Source organism: Asterias amurensis, chromosome 21 (genome assembly GCF_032118995.1).
Source record: "Asterias amurensis chromosome 21, ASM3211899v1".
Classification (NCBI taxonomy): Eukaryota; Metazoa; Echinodermata; class Asteroidea; order Forcipulatida; family Asteriidae; genus Asterias; species Asterias amurensis.
Genome location: NC_092668.1, coordinates 1,368,710 through 1,390,014, shown reverse-complemented (window position 1 = coordinate 1,390,014; position 21,305 = coordinate 1,368,710). Strand labels below are relative to the sequence as shown.

At 41.0% G+C, this 21,305-nt stretch overlaps 1 protein-coding gene across 1 annotated transcript in view; it reads right to left on the bottom strand.

The window, feature by feature from the left end:
• LOC139953154 (uncharacterized) overlaps window positions 1-21,305 on the bottom strand; it is a 95,962-nt gene that overhangs the window by 10,913 nt on the left and 63,744 nt on the right. Inside the window, exons 70-102 of the mRNA XM_071952581.1 lie at window positions 20,797-20,899; window positions 20,198-20,439; window positions 19,426-19,594; window positions 18,651-18,796; window positions 18,076-18,394; window positions 17,540-17,841; window positions 16,784-16,985; window positions 16,136-16,312; window positions 15,491-15,744; window positions 14,847-14,951; window positions 14,201-14,305; window positions 13,569-13,715; window positions 12,898-13,026; window positions 12,270-12,395; window positions 11,685-11,912; window positions 11,078-11,296; window positions 10,201-10,317; window positions 9,548-9,725; window positions 9,008-9,141; window positions 8,531-8,740; window positions 7,911-8,009; window positions 7,309-7,428; window positions 6,804-6,897; window positions 6,237-6,425; window positions 5,652-6,051; window positions 5,031-5,233; window positions 4,021-4,239; window positions 3,313-3,620; window positions 2,624-2,737; window positions 2,013-2,187; window positions 1,541-1,650; window positions 863-1,091; window positions 346-549 (exon numbers count right to left, since the gene is read on the bottom strand). Of these exons, the coding sequence (XP_071808682.1) occupies window positions 346-549; window positions 863-1,091; window positions 1,541-1,650; window positions 2,013-2,187; window positions 2,624-2,737; window positions 3,313-3,620; window positions 4,021-4,239; window positions 5,031-5,233; window positions 5,652-6,051; window positions 6,237-6,425; window positions 6,804-6,897; window positions 7,309-7,428; window positions 7,911-8,009; window positions 8,531-8,740; window positions 9,008-9,141; window positions 9,548-9,725; window positions 10,201-10,317; window positions 11,078-11,296; window positions 11,685-11,912; window positions 12,270-12,395; window positions 12,898-13,026; window positions 13,569-13,715; window positions 14,201-14,305; window positions 14,847-14,951; window positions 15,491-15,744; window positions 16,136-16,312; window positions 16,784-16,985; window positions 17,540-17,841; window positions 18,076-18,394; window positions 18,651-18,796; window positions 19,426-19,594; window positions 20,198-20,439; window positions 20,797-20,899 (6,076 nt within the window). The remainder of the gene's footprint in view (window positions 1-345; window positions 550-862; window positions 1,092-1,540; window positions 1,651-2,012; window positions 2,188-2,623; window positions 2,738-3,312; window positions 3,621-4,020; window positions 4,240-5,030; window positions 5,234-5,651; window positions 6,052-6,236; window positions 6,426-6,803; window positions 6,898-7,308; window positions 7,429-7,910; window positions 8,010-8,530; window positions 8,741-9,007; window positions 9,142-9,547; window positions 9,726-10,200; window positions 10,318-11,077; window positions 11,297-11,684; window positions 11,913-12,269; window positions 12,396-12,897; window positions 13,027-13,568; window positions 13,716-14,200; window positions 14,306-14,846; window positions 14,952-15,490; window positions 15,745-16,135; window positions 16,313-16,783; window positions 16,986-17,539; window positions 17,842-18,075; window positions 18,395-18,650; window positions 18,797-19,425; window positions 19,595-20,197; window positions 20,440-20,796; window positions 20,900-21,305) is intronic.

Below are 21,305 nucleotides of genomic sequence, written 5' to 3'. Positions count from 1 at the left end.
AATTTTTGTGCTTAGCAGCTCTATGAAATTGGGCCCTGACGTTTCTTTCCTGGCAGAGTCTTTCTCAAAGGCAAAAGTAGAACAAGCGAAGTGACTTTTGCTGACAGAAACTTCTCAGTCTATGGACCCAAACTCTGGAATAAATTTCCAATTCACATCAAGGACAAAACATCCCTCAACATATTTAAGGCACTTCTAAAAACCCACTTGTTTCAGGATGCCTTCAATCAATGACTTAGTTATTTCTTCCGTGCCTCATTACCTTTAAGCAAACCTTTAAGTTAGGCACTTTAAAAATTCTTCATGATTGATTGATTATACTATTCTAATATATTCATGACCTACCGAGTGGCACGTTCTCATCAATGTTAAATTGATACGGCAGGGGGCCGACAAACACCGGGGTCTGATCGTTAGCGTCTTGGATGTTAATCACAGCGTGGGAGGTTGAGCTCCTCCCGTCCTGATCCTCAACGAGGATGGTCAGGTTGTACTTCTTTCTGGACTCAAAGTCTAAGCGGTTGGAGATGGTGATTACTCCAGTCAATGCTGGGGGGGGGATAAAAAAGAGTAGCAAGATTAATCAATTGTTTTATACAGCATTCTTCTTAAAACTAAGATTACTGAGCCAGTGACACCATAAACCACAGGTTTATGCCTCAAGAACTTTTGATCATAAAAGAAAGATCTTGTGGAAAACTGTTCACTCCCCAAGTTTGTCGTCGGCACAGTTTGGTTTGTTGTAATACAGGACATCTTGTGGATAGACTTCACTGCAGTTTATGGCAAGATATCCCCAAATGGTCCAAGTCTTGAGGGGAAAGACCATAGAGAGAAGAACATGGAATGGAACTAAACTCACGATTGATGAAGAACGTGTCGTTGATGTTCCCATTGACAATTGAGTACGTCAGGACAGAGTTCTTGTCGATGTCCTGGCCCTCGACCGTCATCACGTTACCAGTAAACAACTCTGATATGGTGATGTTATACGGAGCGTTGACAAACGCCGGGTTGTTGTCGTTCAAGTCTTTAATGTAGATGGTGGTGATCGTCTCGGTAGTTTTAGCCGGGTTGCCATTATCGGAAACCTACAGGGTTGACAAATATTCTTATTATACATACTGTACCACGATAACAGATTGCGAAGTTTTATTGGTCGAGAACAAATCATTTGATGTGATTACAAAGAAGCATGTTACATGGCTGAGGATGTGCACTTCGCATGGCGCACAGCGGGGAGTGTAACATGAGTCTTGTTAACCTGTGTACATAACTTCGGTCATCCCCACCGTTGGTCAATTTCAACCCCATTTGTACAATTAGAAACAGGCTCGGGTGCGAGGGAACAGTGAAGAACTGTTTTGTATTTGAACAAGTGTATAATGTCTGTTATTTACACTTACAGGAATGTAAGATCAGGGATGGAGAATGGGTAGGGGGACAGGGAGGTGTCAGGGCAGGGAAAAGACCTGAATGTCGGTTGATCCGAGTACTTTGATTGGGATCAGAGAGTACAAGGGTAGGAGGGTTAGCTTACCAGAATAGTAAACGTGTAGTTCTCGGCAAACAAGGTGCTGTCTGAGTCAATCTGCTGATTGGTGAATATTTCACCGGTATTCTGGTCGATGTAGAACACGCCGTTTCCATCTGCATGACAAAGACAAAGTTGGATAAAAATTTGTGAAAGAATGAGATCTGAGGCTTTGCATGGTGAAGTATCACTATATGTTTGGTTTGCAGTAACACCATGTGTGTATCTACAGTCTCATGACGAGGAACTTGGAAATCTCCTGAATTCCGAAAATCTACTCCATGGTAGTAGAATATAAAGCAGAGACAAGTTCTCAAAAGAACATAATCTACCTAGCCAGTAGATACACACATTGTGTTACCAAAACCAAATATATTATCCACAAGCTAATAAAGAAAACTTCAGTTGGTCTTCACTTCATCTGCATAATGAAAAATTTTAAAATGAAAAACAAAACGAGGGGGGGGGGGGTTCTCACCTGAGGGATTGGCGAAGGTGAAAGTGAAGTTGAAGGTCTCCATTGGGTTGTCAGCATCGGTTGCATCGATGATTCCGACCAGTGTGCGGTTCGGCAAGTTCTCTTCCACATCAAAGTAATAGTTTGGACTCACCGTCGGAGCATGCTCATTCACATCACCAACGTACACAAGAACCTGTCGATTCAAAAGTTCAAATTAAGGTCAAGGTTTGATGGCTTCAGTAGTGGCTGTGGTAAGTGGCTGTGGCTAGTTTTGGCTGTGGCTAACAGGCAGAGCCGAAGATGATTCATTTAAAAAATAAATGCCAATATTTTTTTTACATTTTCCATCTTAACATAGTAGCTGCTCTTACAATTAAATTATGTTTACTGACAGTTCCACAAACATTGTTTCTGAATAAAAAAAAATAAAAAAATTGAATCTAAATTATTATAAAAAACCGGTTTGAAAATAAGAAATATTTACAAAATAAAATTATTTGACAAATACTAACAAAAGAACTGTCAACTTAGCAAGCAAAAAAGTCTGATTTCACACGATAATTTATAAGTTTAAAGTAAGACCAATCTCTGTCTCTTAAAATTAAGGATTCAGGAGGTTGAAGACTCACCGTTGTAGTGTTCTGCCTGCTGTCTGAACCGCCCTCGTTGTCTGTCGCTGTAACCGTTAGCGTGTAGATTCCTTGCGTTTCTTGATCCAAGGATTGCAACGTTGTGATTTCACCCTGAAATTAAGAGAAAAAGAAAAAGGATTACGGGAATGGTCCATTAAAAGAAAGGCTTAGAAGACACATCCTTTTCGTCTTGCAACTCACACCTGTTATCTCATTGCTATTGCTCTTCCAAAAAGTGTACCTAATTGGATCATGCACAAACTAGTTATGCTGTTGACTGCACCAGGCAGATTAAAAACTCATCCATTAAGTTTAGTGACCAAAGTAATTCAATGTAAACCACACTCACTCACTGAAAGTTTTTGAGTCCAAACTTGGAAACTCTTTAATGAAGCTTTCCAGTTATGGGTATCGGAAAAGAGGAAAATGAATTTTTTTATTTAAAGTTTTTTGCGTCCAAACTTGGAAACTCTTTAGTGGAGCTTTCTAGTAGAGGGTAACGGAAAAAAGCAAAATCCTGAGTGAATTATTTTTTTGTTTTAAAGTTTTTCGCGGCCAAACTTGGAAACTCTTTAATGAAGCTTTCCAGTTATGGGTATCGGAAAAGAGCAAAAATCTGAGGGAATTGATTTTTTGTTTTAAAGTTAAGGGGAATCCTTCTATAGGTTTTTCAAAAAAAAACTTACAGTCGTTGAGTCAATGGTGAAGAATCCATCTCCACCAGTAAGCTTGTAGGTAATGCTGCCGTACTGCCCAACGTCCTTGTCAGTCGCCGGTGTGATAATGACAAACGTCCCCGACCCAGTGTTCTCTGTGACAGTTGTCACATACTCGGACTGGTTGAAGACAGGGTTGTTGTCGTTGACGTCCAGGACCTGCACGTTGATTGGGATGCTGGTGGATAAGGACGGGTTGCCGCTGTCTGTGGCCACGACGGTGAAATTCAGCCATTCCAGTAACTCCCTGTCGATGTTCTTGTTCACGGTGATTTGTCCTGAGTTGGGAGGTTGGGAAGTAAAGACAAACTCATTAGACTTAAATTTTGATAATTTTATAAAAGCTTGGCTCTTCTTTTGTAGTTTAACTCGTTCTTGTGCCAACTATTCGCTAGTGACTAGTTAAAATCTCTATAGAATATTAGTTGTAAAACAAAAAATAAAGGTCACACGCGGCCATGCAGTTTTCAGACTGGGAAAGAGGACTCTTGAAGGTGCTATTTGACCTGTTTTTTGGGAGCCGCCATTTGCAAAAAACAACTAAACAACTAATGCGTCCATATGATCATTTCATCACTAAAAGAAATGGTGCATGGAAGGTTTAAACGATAAATCAGCAACAAAAGCATGACACACAGCGAAAAACGAAACTATTCAAACAAACAAACAAACACATACCCGTGGTGGGGTTGATTTCGGCGTACTGCGAGAAGTTTCCCGTCAACACGTAGGTGACCACTCCATTGATAGGGTTGTCTGGATCGATGGCTACAGTGTTGATGATGATCGTACCCACATTGGACTCCTCCTGGACCGATGTGGAGATGACGGTCGTCCCATCGGGCTGGAAGACCGGGCCATGCTCATTGACGTCCAAGATGGTGATGGTCACAGTGGCTGGTGATAGAAGTGAACACATAATAAAGTTAAAATACCACAATAAAAGCCGGAATAGTTGAGTAACCTGACAATAACCATACCCCCACCCCATTTTGTAACCAGAGTGAAATGGCAAACATAAAGTGTGATTTTCATTGCAGATTGAGAGGGGCCAGACTACCAGTCTTTTCCAGCCTCACTAAATAGTTAAATGTGTGTTTTTTAATGTGTTTTATTCTTAAATCCTTGTGCGTTGTATCTTGTGCTGTTTTTGTATCTGCCTGTTGTCTCATTTTTATCTTTGTGGTGTTTTTTTTAAATTTGTGTGAGCAATGCAATTTTTTCTTTTGGAGATCAATAAAGTTTTATTTTGTCTTGTGTCTTGAATTCAAGATGGCCTTAACTGTGGGATCAGGTTGGCTCAGTGAATTCTTTCCCCTGCCTTTCACCTCTGCGGATCCTGGTTCGAGTCCCACCTCAGACCTGGGGCCGATTTCACAAAGCAATAAAATTCATCGCAAGACAAATTTTCAGTTTCACCATAGTGATTTGTATTGTGACATCACGTTTTACTAAGCAACTACGATTGATTTGCAATTACGATCAATCTTAGATCATTGTGAAATCGGCCCCAGAGCCTTACATATGGGTTGGGTTTTCAGTCCCTACCTTTGAGGTTTTCCTCCCACATCTAAAACTGAACATTTCATCTTGTTTCCTATTCATCCAGTTATTGGCAGTTATTGTGCTGCTGGATGTGTGAACAAATAAAATAAAATCTTTCAAGTTGAGGTGTTCTTTGAACATACCATCAGGATCTGTGGTACTAGTAGCCGCATCGTTCGAGGCCAAGTCCGTGCCGGAGATCGTCAAGATAACCTCCGATGCATTCTCTCTGTCAAGCTGACCGCTGACGTACACCACCCCACTTGTTGAATTAATGCTGAACCACTGGGAGACGTCTATGGTCGGCCTGTTGCCGAACATGTCAGTGGCTGTCACGGACTCAATACTGGAAGATTGACAATCAGAATAGATTGTGTCAAAGGAAAGGTGTACATTTTGATAATCACTCTCAGAATTAACGGCAATAAGAACCTTGGGTTAGAAAGCCAACAGCAGCTTTAGAAATTATAAAGTATTTTGAGAAACAACTCAAATCGAAAGTAATGTGGTTATGTTAAATTATATCATTTTTTTTGTCCCAAAATTTGAATCTGAGAAGTGTTACTGTCAGTAACGTTTCTTAGATTGTGTATTCCAATTTGGGATTATTCTTCCTGTTCAGACATACTCGTTGAAATAATCTCAAAAACGCGACCATCTTCCTGAAATTAAATTTTCACATGTTAGCTTTTTGTACATACATTTTTCCTCCCACATCTAAAAACATAAGCATATCTTCAGAATGAAACTTTGCAAAGACTTACATGTACATCAAATTAGCCGACAGATCCTGGTCGATCGCTTGAACCGTTGTGATGGGCTTATTCAACATGGCGTTCTCCTCCACACTGACGACAATATTGGTGAAGTCAAACGCCGGTCTGAAATCGTTGACGTCCGTCACGTGGATGTACACGACCTCCTGAGTGCTGAGCAAGGGACTCCCTAAGTCAGACACCTGGACGTTGAGGGTGTACAGGTCTTGGATCTCACGGTCGAGCGGGGTTTCGTCGCAGACGTCACCGCGACAGACGGCAGAGACAGTGATGGTGCCGTCGTCAGGGTTGATGGCGAACTTATCTTCGCCGCCACTGACGATGGAGAAGTGGAAGGTGGTGCTGCCGTAGTCCTGATCGGTGGCCGTGACCACACCCACGAAATGATCTAGGGAGGAACAAGGACACGGTTACTATGTACACTCAGCTACAACTCAGGGATTATCTCTTTATTACATACATTTTATTACAACTGTACACTTTTGTGCAACAGCTCCATAGTTTCTGGATTGACAAGTTGCGTAATTCCCTCTCTCAGCAATGATTCGAAAGAAATGGATTTCAAAAACGTACCGTTCGTAGCATCCTCTGGAACAGAGAAGTTGAATGTCTGACCGATTACGGGAGGGTAGTCGTTGATGTTGAGGATGGTAACATCCACAGTTCCTGTGGCGCTGACTCCGCTTGCACCAATGGCAGTGACTTCAAAGATATGATTGTCCTTGACTTCAATGTCTAGCACACCACTGACTGTTATAATACCTGTCAGAATATGGTGAATGATGCTATTATAAAAAACACAATGTCTAGTTTGTTTTTCTTCTTCTTCTTCAAACTGAGTATGTTCAAAAAGTACATGTTTGTCCTTGAGCTTAATGTCTAGCACACTGATGATCCCTGTCAGAATATGGTGAAGTGATGCCTTTGTAAAAACGCAATCTCTAGTTTGTTTTTCTTCTTCCTCTTCTAACTGAGTATGTTTTATAAGTACATGTCTGTCATTGACTTCAATGTCCAGCACACCAATAACTGTTATGATCCCTGCGATGTCTTTCTTAAAACACAATGTCTAGTTTATTACTACTTTTTTTCTCAAACTAACTGAGTATGTTTACACAGAAGAAAAAAAATGGGGCCAACCTGTGACAGGGTTGATGAAGAATGGAGCGGCGTCTGGTCCACTGATGCTATACCTCAGCTGACCAACATCGGCCGGGTTGGCCACAGCTACAGTCTGTTGAAACAAAGCACAAATTTATACGTAAAGAAAACAGTTTGCACCTTTAAGATGTCACATTAAAACCCAATACCTCCCCTGGGAGGCGGGGATGGTCGATGGCACACATTCAATTTGTAACCAGTATTTAAAGGCATAATCAGGTTGGCTCAGTGGTTTTTTTCCCCTGCCTTTCACCTCTGTGGATCCAGGTTCGAATCCCACCTCAGACCGAAGCCTTACATGTGAATTGGGTTTTCAGTCCCATACCTGATTGCGATGGTTTTCCCCTATTGGGGTTTTGTTCCAAAATCTAAAACTGAGTTTCCTGTGCATCCTGTTTTTGGCGCTAATTGGGCGGTTTGGATGTGTAATAAATAAGTAAATAATTGCCCACATTCAATTTGTAACAAGTAGTTGAAGGTATACCGTGACGTAGGTCCCTTCAGGCGAGTGTTCAAACACATCTGCATTGAACAAGCCGTTGTTAATGAGTACTGGAATGGTGCTAGTGGAGTCAGTCACAAGAATAGTCAACGTTCCGGTTACCTACAAACCAACAAAAAAAAACAGAAAAAGGGTTCTAGAAACAAAGAAGAACAAAGAGTTGTCATCTTTAATTGAGTTGTCATCTTTAATTGAGCAGCATCTTCTCTCATCTGTGCCCAATTTAATAGAGCTGCTAAGCACACAAATTTGCTAAGCATGAAATTTCTTCCTTGATAAAAACAGGATTACCAACCAAATTTCCTTTTGTTGCATATTGCTTGTTACTGGTATCCAGCTGTTGTTTGCTTATCCTGAAAATCACATGGACAAATTTGGTTGATTAAATCCTGCTTTTATCAAGGAAGAAATTTCATACTAAGCAAATTTTTTGTGCTTAGCAGCTCTATGAAATTTGGCCCTGGCCTTACTCTGCAGATGGCAAATACTCATCTCAAGAGATATGGAGACCGGATAATTTCCCTTTTTTGCTACTCGCTTGTGGAACTCCCTCCCATCATTTTGATATTTTATACGTATCCTACCTCTTTAGAGTTCTGTGGGTTCAGTGGGTTGTCCTTGGCCTTGACAATGAGTGTGTACACGCCGTTGGTCAAGGTTTTGTTGACGTAGACATTACCAGTCTGTTGAGATAATGAATTGATATTTGATACATGGCTACAATCAATGTTATGGATACCAGGGTCTGGGTTTCAGACCTCAAGTATTAGTTTTAGACCTTTGGTCTTAATTTTCAGACTTTCAGGTCTTAGTTTTAGACCAGTTCCTAGTTTTACTGCCTTGGGTCTCTGTACCAGGCCTTAAATGTCAGACCATAAAGTTTTCAGCTCATAAGGTGAAGTTTTAGTAATTCAGGGCTCGTTTTTAGACTTTCAAGTCTTCATTTTAGAACTTCAGATCTCAGCTTTAGACTTTCAGGTCTTAGTTTGAGACTCTAAGGTCTAAGTTTCAGACTTTCAGGTCTTCATTTCAGACCTTAAGGTATCATTGTCAATGGCTTGGTCTCAGACTTGGACCTCCAGGTTTGGAGTAAGTCTAAGGTTTTAGTTCTCTGAATGTACTGTTCAGTCATACCCAAGACTTGGTACCCCCACCTGCCCCCCCCAAAAAAAAAAAAAAAAAAATCATAAATTAAAAATCTCACCACAGGGTTAATCCAAAACATCTCCCCCGTGTTCCCGTCAAAGATACTGTAGGTGATGTTACCGTCAGGACCACTGTCTAAATCAGTGGCCACTACATTGTAGACCAAGGATCCTACCGCTTCGGTGTCGTTGATACTGACTCTGTATGGGGTACCGATGAATTGAGGGCTGTGATCGTTGATATTGAGAACGTTGATTCCTACGGTGGTCTGTAGATGAGAGACGGTGGAATAAAAGTTAGTCTGATTCCTAGGCGGTGTCTACTTTGCAATCTCGGGTGTTCCACATGGTTTTATCACCATTTCCTTATGGATTTGATCTTACTTCTTAAGTGTTTATAACTTAAAAAAAACAAACAAAAAACTCAGAAAGTATACTTCCTTTTCAATGAGTTAATGTTAATACTCGGGTAAAAAAATATAAACAAAATACAATCGGAAAAACAGTATCCCAAGAGTTCGTCCACGATGACTTACATTTCCACTGAAAGAGGGCGTCCCTGCATCCGTAGCAATGATTGTGAGGTTAAAGTCTGAGACAAACTCGTAGTCCAATTCAGCCGTTGGCTTCAAAGTGAGAACACCAGTATCCGGATGTATAAAGAACAGGTCTGTTAAAAAGAAATTGAGAAATAAAATTAGTAACTGCTTAACAACCAAAAGGACCAAGCTGTAAGATTTAAATGAAAAGGTTTGCGGTAACACCATGTAATGATAATCTCTAAATGAGTTGGGGTTGGTTGTGAGGAGTTGAAACCAACGGTTCTTTACAGAACCATCCCATATCATTTAGAGATAGTCTTTACATGGTGTTACCGCAAACCTTTACTCTATTGCAAAATAATAGTTAGTGGCCTGACGTTTTGACCCTAGGAAATAAGAACTTATATGGAAAGGTTTGTGGTAAAACCATGTAATGACTATCTCTAAATGAGTTGGGGTGATTCTGAAAAGAACCATTAGTTTCAACTCAACGTTTCGATCAGTATGATCCGATCGTCTTCTTTAAGAACTTACTGCTCAAGTTTCCGATGAGAGTGTATGTAATCTCTCCACCCAGACCACTGTCAGAGTCCGAAGCTACGAAGGTACCAATGTAGGTGCCTGACACTCCTTCAAAGAAGCTGTACGGCCCGTAGTAATCCAAGGGGAAAACCGGAGGTGTGTCGTTAATATCCTCAACATTTACTGTCACCTGGCGATCGAAAAGGAGGGAAATTGAATGGAATTGTTATAATGGTTTTGATTGGGTGGAAGAATTGTCCCTGGATTTATCAAAATTCTTCGATATTTGTGGATTCATTGACATTTTTTTGCCGTGGCGTGGCCAAGTGGTTAAGCTGTGGTGTTTCTGATCAGCAGAGTGTGGGTTTGAGTCCAGGTCATAACACTTGTATCCCTCAGCATGGTATTTTACTATAAAGTACCAAGGTACTAGTTAGGTTTTGCAGGTAGAAGTTTTTTTGCCTGTGTGTCCTCCACATAACTTGGGGTTCCTCCCTTCAAAAAACAAAAAAATTACAGAAATTTGTTGCTCACCATGTAATCAAAAGAGTCGTGAATTAGGGATCAAGATCCAATTTCATAATGCCCTATTGTTTTTCCTTTTTGGGGGCAGGGGGAGGGACGGAGGAGGGGAGGGGGGAAGACAGAAATAAGTTGGAACTTACAGTGACTGTTCCAGTTCTTCGGTCATTGACATTCCCAGCCTGGTCCGTTGCAGTGACAATCAGCTCATAGTTCTTAGTAGTCTCCCAGTCCAGTTCTTTGATGACATAGATCGACCCCTAGGATACAATAGACACAATCACATGGCTGATAAACAGTACTAATTTATAATAATTTATTGAACTTATATTGCGCTCTCTCCAGGACCAGCCTGTTTTAGAGCGCATAACAAAAACACAATTCCAGTAAAAAAAATTAAATTATGAAAATTAATCCTGCTTGATAATTAGAGAAAAAATCGAACTAGCTCGGTGGTTTAGTGATAAGATATCTGCTCTAGCAATGCAAAGGTCATGGGTTGGAATCCCACCTGATTCCCCTGTGGGTTTTGTTTAAAGAACTCGGGAAAATCCCGAGTATACATTGCTTCATACACATCGGTGTAAGGGGACCACTTTGTGATTCCTTAATACAAACTTAAAATTGGTTGGTGATTTTTATTAATCATTGGTTAAACAAGCAAGCACTGTTGAATAATTTATGATTTTGTTGTCAGTGTCAATTTTTACTCTCCAAACAATGTTTCCATCAAGATAGATAGGAACTCGCCCGTAATTAGAGGAACTAGATTGCTAAATTTTGTAACAACACACACTATGCATAATTTTCAATGGAAAAAAAGTGTCTGTTAAATTGCTGAGCAAACAGATAACTGTGCTCCGAACCTGTGCCCAATTTCATAGAACTTCTTGGGTAAACAATTTTGCTAAGCCAAAAAAAAGCTTGCTACAAGTCTGAAATGGTGCATGTTACATGTATGTATTTTGTTAGCTACTTTTCATGCTTAAGTAGGTCTATAATATTGGGCTCTGATCTTACATTATTCTGATGGATTCCAAAGATGCCGTCCGCATTCCCACCAGTGATGGTATAGATGACGTTGGAGTTCTCCCCAAAGTCATTGTCGTCGGCCGTGACAGTGACAAAAATGTTACCGGTCGACGAAGGACCCTCCGTCACGATGACAGGAGGCTGGGGCGGGAATATCGGTTGATTGTCGTTCTGGTCCGTGACGTTAATATAGAAGTGAGACGTTTCCTGAATTTGAGGGATGTCAAAGGTCATCGATTAACTTTTTGGGTGAAAGGGCCAAGGATAGTTGGATGATTTAATCGATTTAGAAGTAAAGTAGTTGTTGAGAAAGAAGTTTCTCACTAAAATATTTGAATTTAATTTTGAGACCTCAGAATTAGATTTTGAGGTCTCGAATTCAAGCACCTGAAAGCACACAACTTCGTGTGACAAGGTTGTTTTTCCTTTCATAGTTATCTCGCAACTTCGGCGACCAATTGAGCTCAAATTTTCACAGGTTTGTTATTTTATGCATATATGTTGAGATACAACGAATGAGAAGACTGGTCTTTGAGGTTTACCCATATAGTCCAGTGTCTTTAAGACATGCATATGCATAAGAAAGTGCACTCACACTAAATCCTGCGTTGTACGTTTGATCCCTCATCACCACCACAAGGTCATAGAACGCCTGCTGCTCTCGGTCCAGCGGCCCCGTCATTGTGATCTGCCCCAGGGAGTTGATCTGAAAGATCCCGCCGGGGTTGGACGTGTCGTCAATGTAGAACTCGATGTTGTTGGAAGACGCCAGATCGTTGTCGGAGAACACGATGGTGCCAACAGGAACATTCAAAAAAGTATTCTTTTGAGAAGAAGATAACCCGACATAAAGTTAATAAGAAGCTTATATTTATCTTATCTACTAAAACATAGTTAATGGTCTGACGTTTCGGCCCTCAGAATCTTTCTCATTTACATGTAGCTTTTGATAAAGACTCTGCTAGTGTTGAAACGTCAGGAAATAAACTATTAATTTGAATTCATACCTAGGCCCTTTTGGTAGATAAGCAGTTTCCTACAGCTAATTCCATTTTCTGATCTCAATCTTACGACTTGTGAAGAGAAATTTTTGATGTTTGTTTAACTGCCCATTAAATGATGGAGAGGGTCTAGACGGAGAACCAACGACACATAGCTTCATTGTAATATTCTTTTTTACCTCTGTCACAGATGCAGAGTTGATCGTCTGATTATACATCGGTGCATTGTCGTTAACATCTCCAACGTTCACTGTGATGTCGATTGAGGAGTTGCGTGTAGGTTCACCCTTGTCTGCAGCCGTGATCTGAAAGGTAGGACATTATTAATAACAATAAGAAGAATAACTAGTTCTATATTTAGTGCTTTATATACTTGCGACTCAGAGCGTTTATCATCATTTATTTCCGGACAGGTCTTTGAAGTTTTCAGGTGTTTTTTCTGTAAGATACATGTATGTGAAGTTACACTTTTGGAGAAGGAGACCTTTTTCCTTTATAGCACCATGCAATAGTATTGTGGCGCAATAAGCAGCCAGTCAAACCAGGAACACCGGGGCAACCCCTTTTTACGATAAGTGCACTTGGTTCTGCTACATGCATCACACAAAACACAGGACCTAAAGCTTTACGGTCCATCTGAAGGACAAAGCAATACTAAGTGTCTTGCTTTAGGACACAGGTGTCACGACTGGGACTTGAACCCACACCCTGCTGATAAGAAACACCAGAGCTTGAGTCCAGTTATCTTATTCACGAGGTGGTCACGAGCCGCCATATTGAACAAAGGATCATTCAGTCTCAACTTACAGTCAGTATGTAGTTCTCGATGGTCTCGCGATCCAGAGATGTTGAAGTCGCGATGTGCGTCGCTCCGTTCACATCGGTCACTAAATCAAAGTGATTTTGCTGGTTCCCACCGGTGATGGTGTATATCAACTGCGAAATAAAATGATAAAACTCTTCATTACGAGAAAGCTCAATTAAAGAATTTCCAAGTTTGGCCACCAAAACTCGGAAACTATACATCCTATTCAGGATTGTCAGTGCTTGAGACAAAATAATGGATCAGCAGTTAATTCACCTAAGGCATTCAGTAGCCCTACTGGCTTGTTCATGGTCCAAACTAAAGATTAAAGTCTACAAAGTGATGTCTGTGAAGCTTTGCATGGTGAAAAGAATAAGAATAAATTATAAATAATAGTACCCTTGCAGGTACAATCAGTATACTCTGCGCGTCTTCAGGTTTTTTTTCTCCTGAAGAGTAACAGAGTATACTATTAGAAACGTCAAGACCAAACCGGCTCTTTTCAGAGCTAACACTCCCTTAAAAGAGATTTCTTACATGGTTTTACCTGCAACTTTACTATTAATTATAGTTTATTCATATTTAAGTCTACTGTTTGGAAAAGGAATAAAGAAAACAAACGGCGAGGCAAGATCATACACCACTGGGAATGGAGTCGTCTAAAAATATTTACCTCTCCATTTTGTCCAGAGTCTGCGTCAGTAGCAGTCACTGTTGTGAAGATGAATCCAGGGTTGGCGTTCTCGGTAACGGTGACATCCGTCGGGGGGTTGACAAACACCGGGTCGTTGTCATTCACGTCATCGATGTACACCCAAACCTAGAATGACACGAAGAAGAAAAAAAAATGGTGTAGTTCCCTGCAGAGATGTTTCCAAAAACATCGGTCCTGCCCAAACGGTCAAAACGCCACTCCCCTAGATCTATTTTACGTCATAAACTGTACAGGCCTACATGTATGCATAATAAACATGATAGCAAGAGAGGGCATTATCACTCTAGAAATACTACTGACTTCAAAATGTACAGTACCAAGGCAACACAAATCAACAAAGATTTTGTTGCGTGAAAAGACTTTTAAAATATATATATTTTTTTCTTTTCTTCAAAAATACCTAAACAAGTTAGGAATTTTTGGGAACATAAACAACCGAACCAGTCACTGAAAAAGTAAGGTATTGCTATAAGTTTGAGCTCATGGTTCTTTTAACTTTGTAAAAACTTTCTGAACTTGAATTGTGTCAACCTTTTGGTTGTCTTTTGATTTAAACAAAACATACCATTAATAGTATAATAATAACTTACTGCAGAGGAGCCTGGCAGGACTCCGTCACTTTCTCCCAAGACGGTGAAGGTATAAAGATTCTGTCCTGCCTCAAAGTCAATCGGTCTCTTAGTAGTCAGCATACCCTGTACACACAAACATTGATTTATAAAATTATGAAATACATCTACATCAATATGGACTGTAAAGGGAGTAACCCTGTTTCAGCCCCAGGAGTAGGTGGCAAAAGCCCCTGGAAAAATAGTTGATTTGTAGGCAACACCTTGAAGTGGTTTTCAGTCCTTTTGTGTCATGGGACTTGCATAAAAATAAAAATATACAAAGTTTCACAAAAACCCTTGAGCAGAAAAAATATTTATATGCCTTCAAAAACTCTTAAACTATCCAGCCAACTTGGAACTCCTTGCCTGGTGCATGTTTCCCTCCATCCTACAATCTAGACTGTTTTAAGAGGAACATCAATTTCTACGTTCAGCTCCCCTGAGTTTTTTTTCACGTTTAAATTTTATTCTTCTCGTAGCCCCACACCAAGAGTAGCTTTTAGCCTTGTTTGGGGCAAGCTTGCATTACAAAAAAAAAAAAAAAAAAAAAAAAATTGTAGAATTGGAAGTTGGGGCTGGTTGGAGTTTGGAGAGGTGTATTCATTAAAACAATATGGCAACTTACCGTTGTGGCATCCAACTCAAACAGCTCCAAAATAATGGGGTTGACATTGGGACCCAGACTGTACGTCACCGGTATGTTTGGCTTGCCCGGTATCGAAGCATCAATCTGAAGTTAGAATCAATACATTGTTTAAGAAATTGCTAAGCTCAGGGAAAGTCAGCAGGGAAGCGGGCGCTCACAATGCCAGTTTCATGGTATTTTGGCCAGTGATGTATTTCTGCTTAGCAAGTTATTACCTGTGCAAAGCAAAAGTAAGCAGGGAAGCGGTCATTCACAATGTCAGTTTCATGGTTTGTGATGTATTTCTGCTTAGCAAGTTTTTATCCATGCTAAATCGTATTCTTTAAGAAACTGGTTCAGATAATGAGGAATGGTTTAACAAAATTTTGACTTTCTGATGAACAGATGTAAAGCAAAAATGGCTCTCGGCCTATAGGTGGGTTATTTGAACGCAGGCATTTAAAAACATTAAAAAAACTGTTCACACTAGATCTCTTATCCTTGTGAATACAGCCCTGGGGAGGCCCCATGAGTTTTTATATCCAACGGTAAAACCCTTAACCCTATCCAGTGCACTATGTATTTAACGATGTACGACCATACACACCCCTGAACCCGGTGGGTATTTCACAGAAACCTCTTACCTGTAAAAATGGGTACCCTTGACCCGTGTTCTCATTTAAGTGCACCTCATACTTGTCAGTGGTGAACTCTGGTGGGTCGTCCTGGGCGTCAACCAGGTGGACCATGACAGTGGACGTAGACGTGTGGAATGGTTGAGATTGATCGGTCGCTGTGACCGTCAGGTTGTAGGTCTGCTGGACGTCATAGCCGGGAAGTGAACCCTGGACCGTGATGATGCCGTTTTGGGAGTCGATGAAGAAGAAATTGGTATTGCCTAGAAAATAAGTATTAAAAAAATAAACAAATGTTACAAATGACAGCAAATGGTATAACTTTGTAATATCCAAGTGAAATCATTGCTGGTACTCTTTGGGTTTTTTTTTTTGTTTTTTTTTTTTAATGAAAAAAAACCACCCAAAAACAAAAAAAATTCAGACATCTACACTATCTAAACTTGCCCCTTAGGACTTCTGGAGGTGCAGTTTACAGTACTTATGCCACATCAGTGAAAGAGTATATTCAATGTTTTTTTGTATCCCTGATGCAATTACTACAATTGCGTTTGAAAAACAAGACAAACAAAAAAGTATAGTAAATCGTATAGCCCCTTCGGTGCCATCGCCAACAACGGGGCCTAAAAACATACTAAGAAGACAAAAACTCACCTCCAGTGAGGCTGTATAAAACCTGTCCTCCAGACCCCAAGTCGGGATCATTGGCCAACACAGTCGCTACATGCGCCCCTCCGAGGGCATTCTCGCTAAGGTCAGGCCGGAGGTAGACATTCTGAGTAAAGACTGGTACCTCGTCATTCACGTCGGTTACTGTGATGGTGACGGTTGCTGTAAATGAGACAAAACACATCAGTCACACAGTCTATATTTTCATCAAAAGAATACTTAGCACTCTTCACTAAAGCTTAAGATGCATTTCACTCTACAGTTTTATATTTTTGCAAGTGACAATTAAAACTAATAGCTTAATAATTATGAAAACGCCATGCAAATACCCAAATCTCCAAGCCTCTGTCAGTGTGCTCCTTTTTCGTTCCATATGGAGACCAAGGACTCCATTTATGGAAGCTCTAAAGACTGGGGCGCTCCGCAAGGAAATATTTATGTTCAGAGTTTTTGCTTGGGTTAAGCATAGCCATAAACTTGAGCCCAGACGAGTTGCAGAGAAAGGTAAGAAATGATAGAGTTTGAAAGTTGCATCCTTCAAAACTAAATGTTTAAATTGCTGAAATCCACATTTGTTTCTGACTGTCCTCTTCCTTGTCTGTGATAGTAAAGATATCTTGTCAAGTTTCTTACCGGTATTTCTCGGCTGTGAGTCGCCGGCGTTGTACGCCTCTACAGTCAGCTGATAGAACGTCTTAGTCTCCCTGTCCAGCGGCACTGGCCCTCGTGTGAGCGTCCCGTTGGCATCGATGCTGAAGTGGTTCTCTTCATTCCCTGCGATGATGCGGTACAAGATGACGGCATTCGCGCCAAGATCTCTGTCAATCGCTTCGACCTGGTTTGGTGAGATATGGGAAGAGGAGGACGTTATAAAATCAGCATATCAAGGTTTTAGGCCAATGTCTTTACAACTTTTTAACAAATATATATAAATAAATATTGTGTCTCTCTAATTCAAGGCATGCACAAAATAAATAAAAAAATGAAATCAGCCACTAAACTTCCAAGTTCTTGGACTTAGCTTCCCTAGTGTTTTCTGTAAACATAAACACTCTTATGCAAAAAAAAGGGCTCCGTAGGTGTATACCATTTTTCTACTCCAATTTGAAGTAACTGCAAAATAGCAAACCTAATTTGTTAAACAATCATTGGAGAAATCTTTCTCTTTCCAATGATGGCAAGATCGGGCATGAAGGATGAAAATGCCAAAATAATATCTTTTTGAAAGTGCATGGCCTTTGGCTCAAGTGTTTTTTGTATGTTATCTTGGGCAACTATTAAGTCGCCGTTGGGGCTGAAGCAGGGTATGTAGTGCACACAGTCAACCTAAGTCACCACTGGTGCTGAAAGGATTAAATAGTTTCTCAATAGTCTAACTAATCTACCCACCTTTGTAATAAAACCACCTTGCGGTATATCCTCAGGAACGGACTGCGAGTAACTCTGCAGATCAAAGTACGGTCTGTTGTCATTGGTGTCGCTCACCGTGACGAGGACAGTAGCAATGCTGGAGCGCCCCCCAGCCTCGCCATTACGATCTTTGGCAACAACAATCAGCGTGTACATACCCTGGACCTCACGATCCAGAGACCCCGTGGTGCGTAGCTCCCCCGTCTCCTGGTCAAGGAAGAAGAGACCCAAGGGTGGGTTGCTGGTCGGGTCAAACTGGTAGACGATCTTCTTGTTTAGACCTTAAGGAGGTATACAAAAAAAGAGACAAATTTAAAGCGATTTAAAGGGAAGGTTTATGCGTATTTCACAGGATAGCAGGTCATTTTTGATTGTGTGCGTTCAAAGTTACTAGGCGTTCTTCGCTTTCACAACCTAGCGCAGATATTTGGCGCTTGCACAGTAAGTGGAAAATGGTGATTGTAAGCACAGAATTCAACGGTAAGCAGAGCCATGAAATGGGATCCAAGTCTCACCTTCATCAGCATCTGTTGCTTGCAGTCTGAGTATTAATCCAGAGAGCATATTCTCCTCAACGGTCAGTTCGTACAAGTTACCCTCGGTGAACACTGGATCATTGTCATTCTCGTCTGTTACCGTGACAGAGACAACCTCTGTCACCGTGTGTATCCCGTCGGTCACCTGGACCTCAAACTCGTAGCTAGACAGCTGCTCACGGTCGAGGGAATTGATCGTGGTAATGCGGCCGTTGGCCGGGTTGATGAAGAAGTTTGACGTTTGGGAAGTGATTGAGTAGATTAGAGTGCCGATGGTGTCGGGGTCCATGGCGGAGGCCTGCAATACAAATATTAATGTATTATGAATTGCTAAGTTGGGAAAATAGAATTATAGTAAGGTTTGCGGAAACACCATGTGTCGTTTCCAACAATGATTTATAATATCAACAATCTCCCTTGCTCTTTATGAAGTAAGTTTTAACAGTCAGTAATTTTTTTTAGTTACTACTAAATAAAGTACTCTCCCTGAAGAATGGATATGTCTCTCTCAATAGTTTTTTGTTTTTGTTTGTTTAGCAACTCGAAATATTTACCTGTCCTACGAAGGTACCAAACGGTCTATTCTCAGCAACCTCAAAGTTGTACGGGATACCAGTGAACGTTGGGGGCGTGTCATTGACATCAAGTACAGTGACCATGACCATGGCAGGCTGGGCGGAGTTGCGTTGTGGATTACCCACTGAGTAGAAAACAACCATCAGAGATACAGCTCAGTTTAAGTAAAGACTTTTGATATAAATAACAACTAAAATAATAATAATAGGTATTTATAAGTAAGGTTTGCAGTGACACCATGTAAAAATCCCTTTGTGAGTAGAGGTGGTTCTGAGAAGAGTCGATTTGTTCTGCTCGACGATTCGGTCAGTGTGCTCTGAAAGTGTTCTCCAGAAGACGGTCAGAGCACACTGACTGAACTGTTGAGCAGTACAATTGAGATTTTTACATGGTGTCACCGCAAACCTTACTTAGTTAGCATTTTCAAGCATACATAGCCTTACATGTAAGTCTTATCTAAGGTATTTATGAAGTGCCAAATCAATCAAAAGAGATGTTCAAGACATTGAAAAGACGACAGTGTAAACAAAACAATACATTATGGAAAGGTTTGTAATTACTTTCTCTTCTTGAGTTGGGGTGGTTCTGAAAAGAACCGTTTCAACTCAACAATTCGATCAGTATACTCTGATCGTCTTCTGGAGAAAGCTGGACTCTGATGCTGCATGCTGCTTAAGTACTGTGGATGCGGATTAGCTTGGTGATACAACACATATCCAGTGAAAAGGAAACAAAACATTGGGGTATACTTACAATCTCTAACCATGACGTTGAGTGTTATAGACTCCATCAGTTCTCGATCGAGTGGCATACTGGTGTAGATCTGACCCGTCGTCTGATTGATCCAGAAGTACTGGCTGGGTGTAGCCAGGTAGTACTGCAGCTTGGCATTCATACCCAGGTCGATATCCGATGCTGACACCTAATCAGAAATAACGACAGAATAACGGTCTGATTCCTTGAATACAACAGGTGTGTAAGCATACAATGCTCATTAAGGTAACCGGACTACATGGTTCTACATGCCAACCTAAGAGTTATATATATAATAAGAACTAGAGGGCGCACGCTGTGCGATGCCTGTTTGTCAACTTAGAAAATGGCCGCCTGCGCGCATGCCGGGTCGCGTATATAGGCCAGTGCGCCCTCTAGTTCTTTATGATGCCAACTGACACTGAAGCTGAGTGGTCAAGCACATTAGGCCCAATTTCATAGAGCTTCTAAAAAAAGGTTGTTGAAATAAAAGGTCGCATCCCCTGGGTGGTGATCCCTCTGCTACCACCTTCCTTGGTTGTACATCATATACTTTGGTGTGATCCCTGGCTACAAGGCAGTTAGAAGTTGAATGACTTCTGACTGGCACCCTAGACAAAGATATTGACAAAATAGAGGGACCTTCAGCATCGACGCTAGATAGCTCAGCTTCTAGAGCACCAGATACTAATCTTTTTTTTTTTTCAACCCAAAATTATCTAAAATATAACCCGTCAGTTTCTCTTGTGGGTTTATCACTTGAATATTTTACCTGAGTGACAAAAGTATTCGCCGGCAGTCCTTCGAAGATGGACGTCATATACTGAAGCTGACTCCACTGTGGACTGTTATCGTTAGAGTCTCCAACCGTGATCGTCAGGTGAGCGGTCGCAGACTGCGAGGGCACCACGTTGTCCTCAGCGCGGATGATGATGTCGTAGAAATCCAAGATCTCTCGGTCGAGTCGATTCCGGAGGATCACGTCACCGGTTAGAGCGTCGATTGAAAATGAACCTAAAAACAATCAGCAATTTTTTTATTTTAATAAAACATAGGATTCGAACTGCCTCTAACTACCTGGCAATCTCGGTGGTCTAGTTGGTATGATACTGCTCTACAATTGCAAGGGTCGTGGGTTCGAATCCCACCCAAGTAATATGCCTGGGGGTTTTTTTCCACAGAACTTGGGAGAGTACTGAGTATACAGTGTATAAGGGTAAAACCAAAATAAATATTCTTTATCTCCGATGCAAATTTAACATCTATTACTCACAAAATAATTCATCAAGATTGACATTCTTGATAAACTTTTTTGCCGATCCTTCATTTTAAGAAAAGTATTTGGGTCACCATTGAGAAAGCCAAACTCACCGTCTACGTTGCCTCCGATGATGGAGTACCTAATTTCCCCTGCAGGTCCGGCATCGGCATCAGTGGCAAACACTCGGATTATTGTACGACCGGTTTCGGCATCCTGAAAACACAGAAGACAAAAGAATTAGACAACTTTAGAGTCATACGTTTTGGCACATTCTTGGGATCCCATTAAGAGTTCAAGAAAATTAGACCAATTCAGAGTAAACTATTTTGCCACAATAGCCCTTTAAAAACTACTCTATTCCCCGGGGTTGTAACAGCCTTTTCACACTTGGATTTTCTTTAACTTTAATCTACCCCGGCAAATGGACACACCCCTGGAAATAACTACCCCTACCCAGGGGTAAGCAGTAAAACCCTGGGGTATTCTTGAAACCTGCAGCTGGAACCCTGTGGAATAAGGAAGGACCTAGGCGGGAAAGTGTGAAAGAGTGCCGGGGCAACAGTGGGGTAACAAAACTCGTGGGGTGGCCCTAGAGATGTATTCCACAGGAATTGGAGAT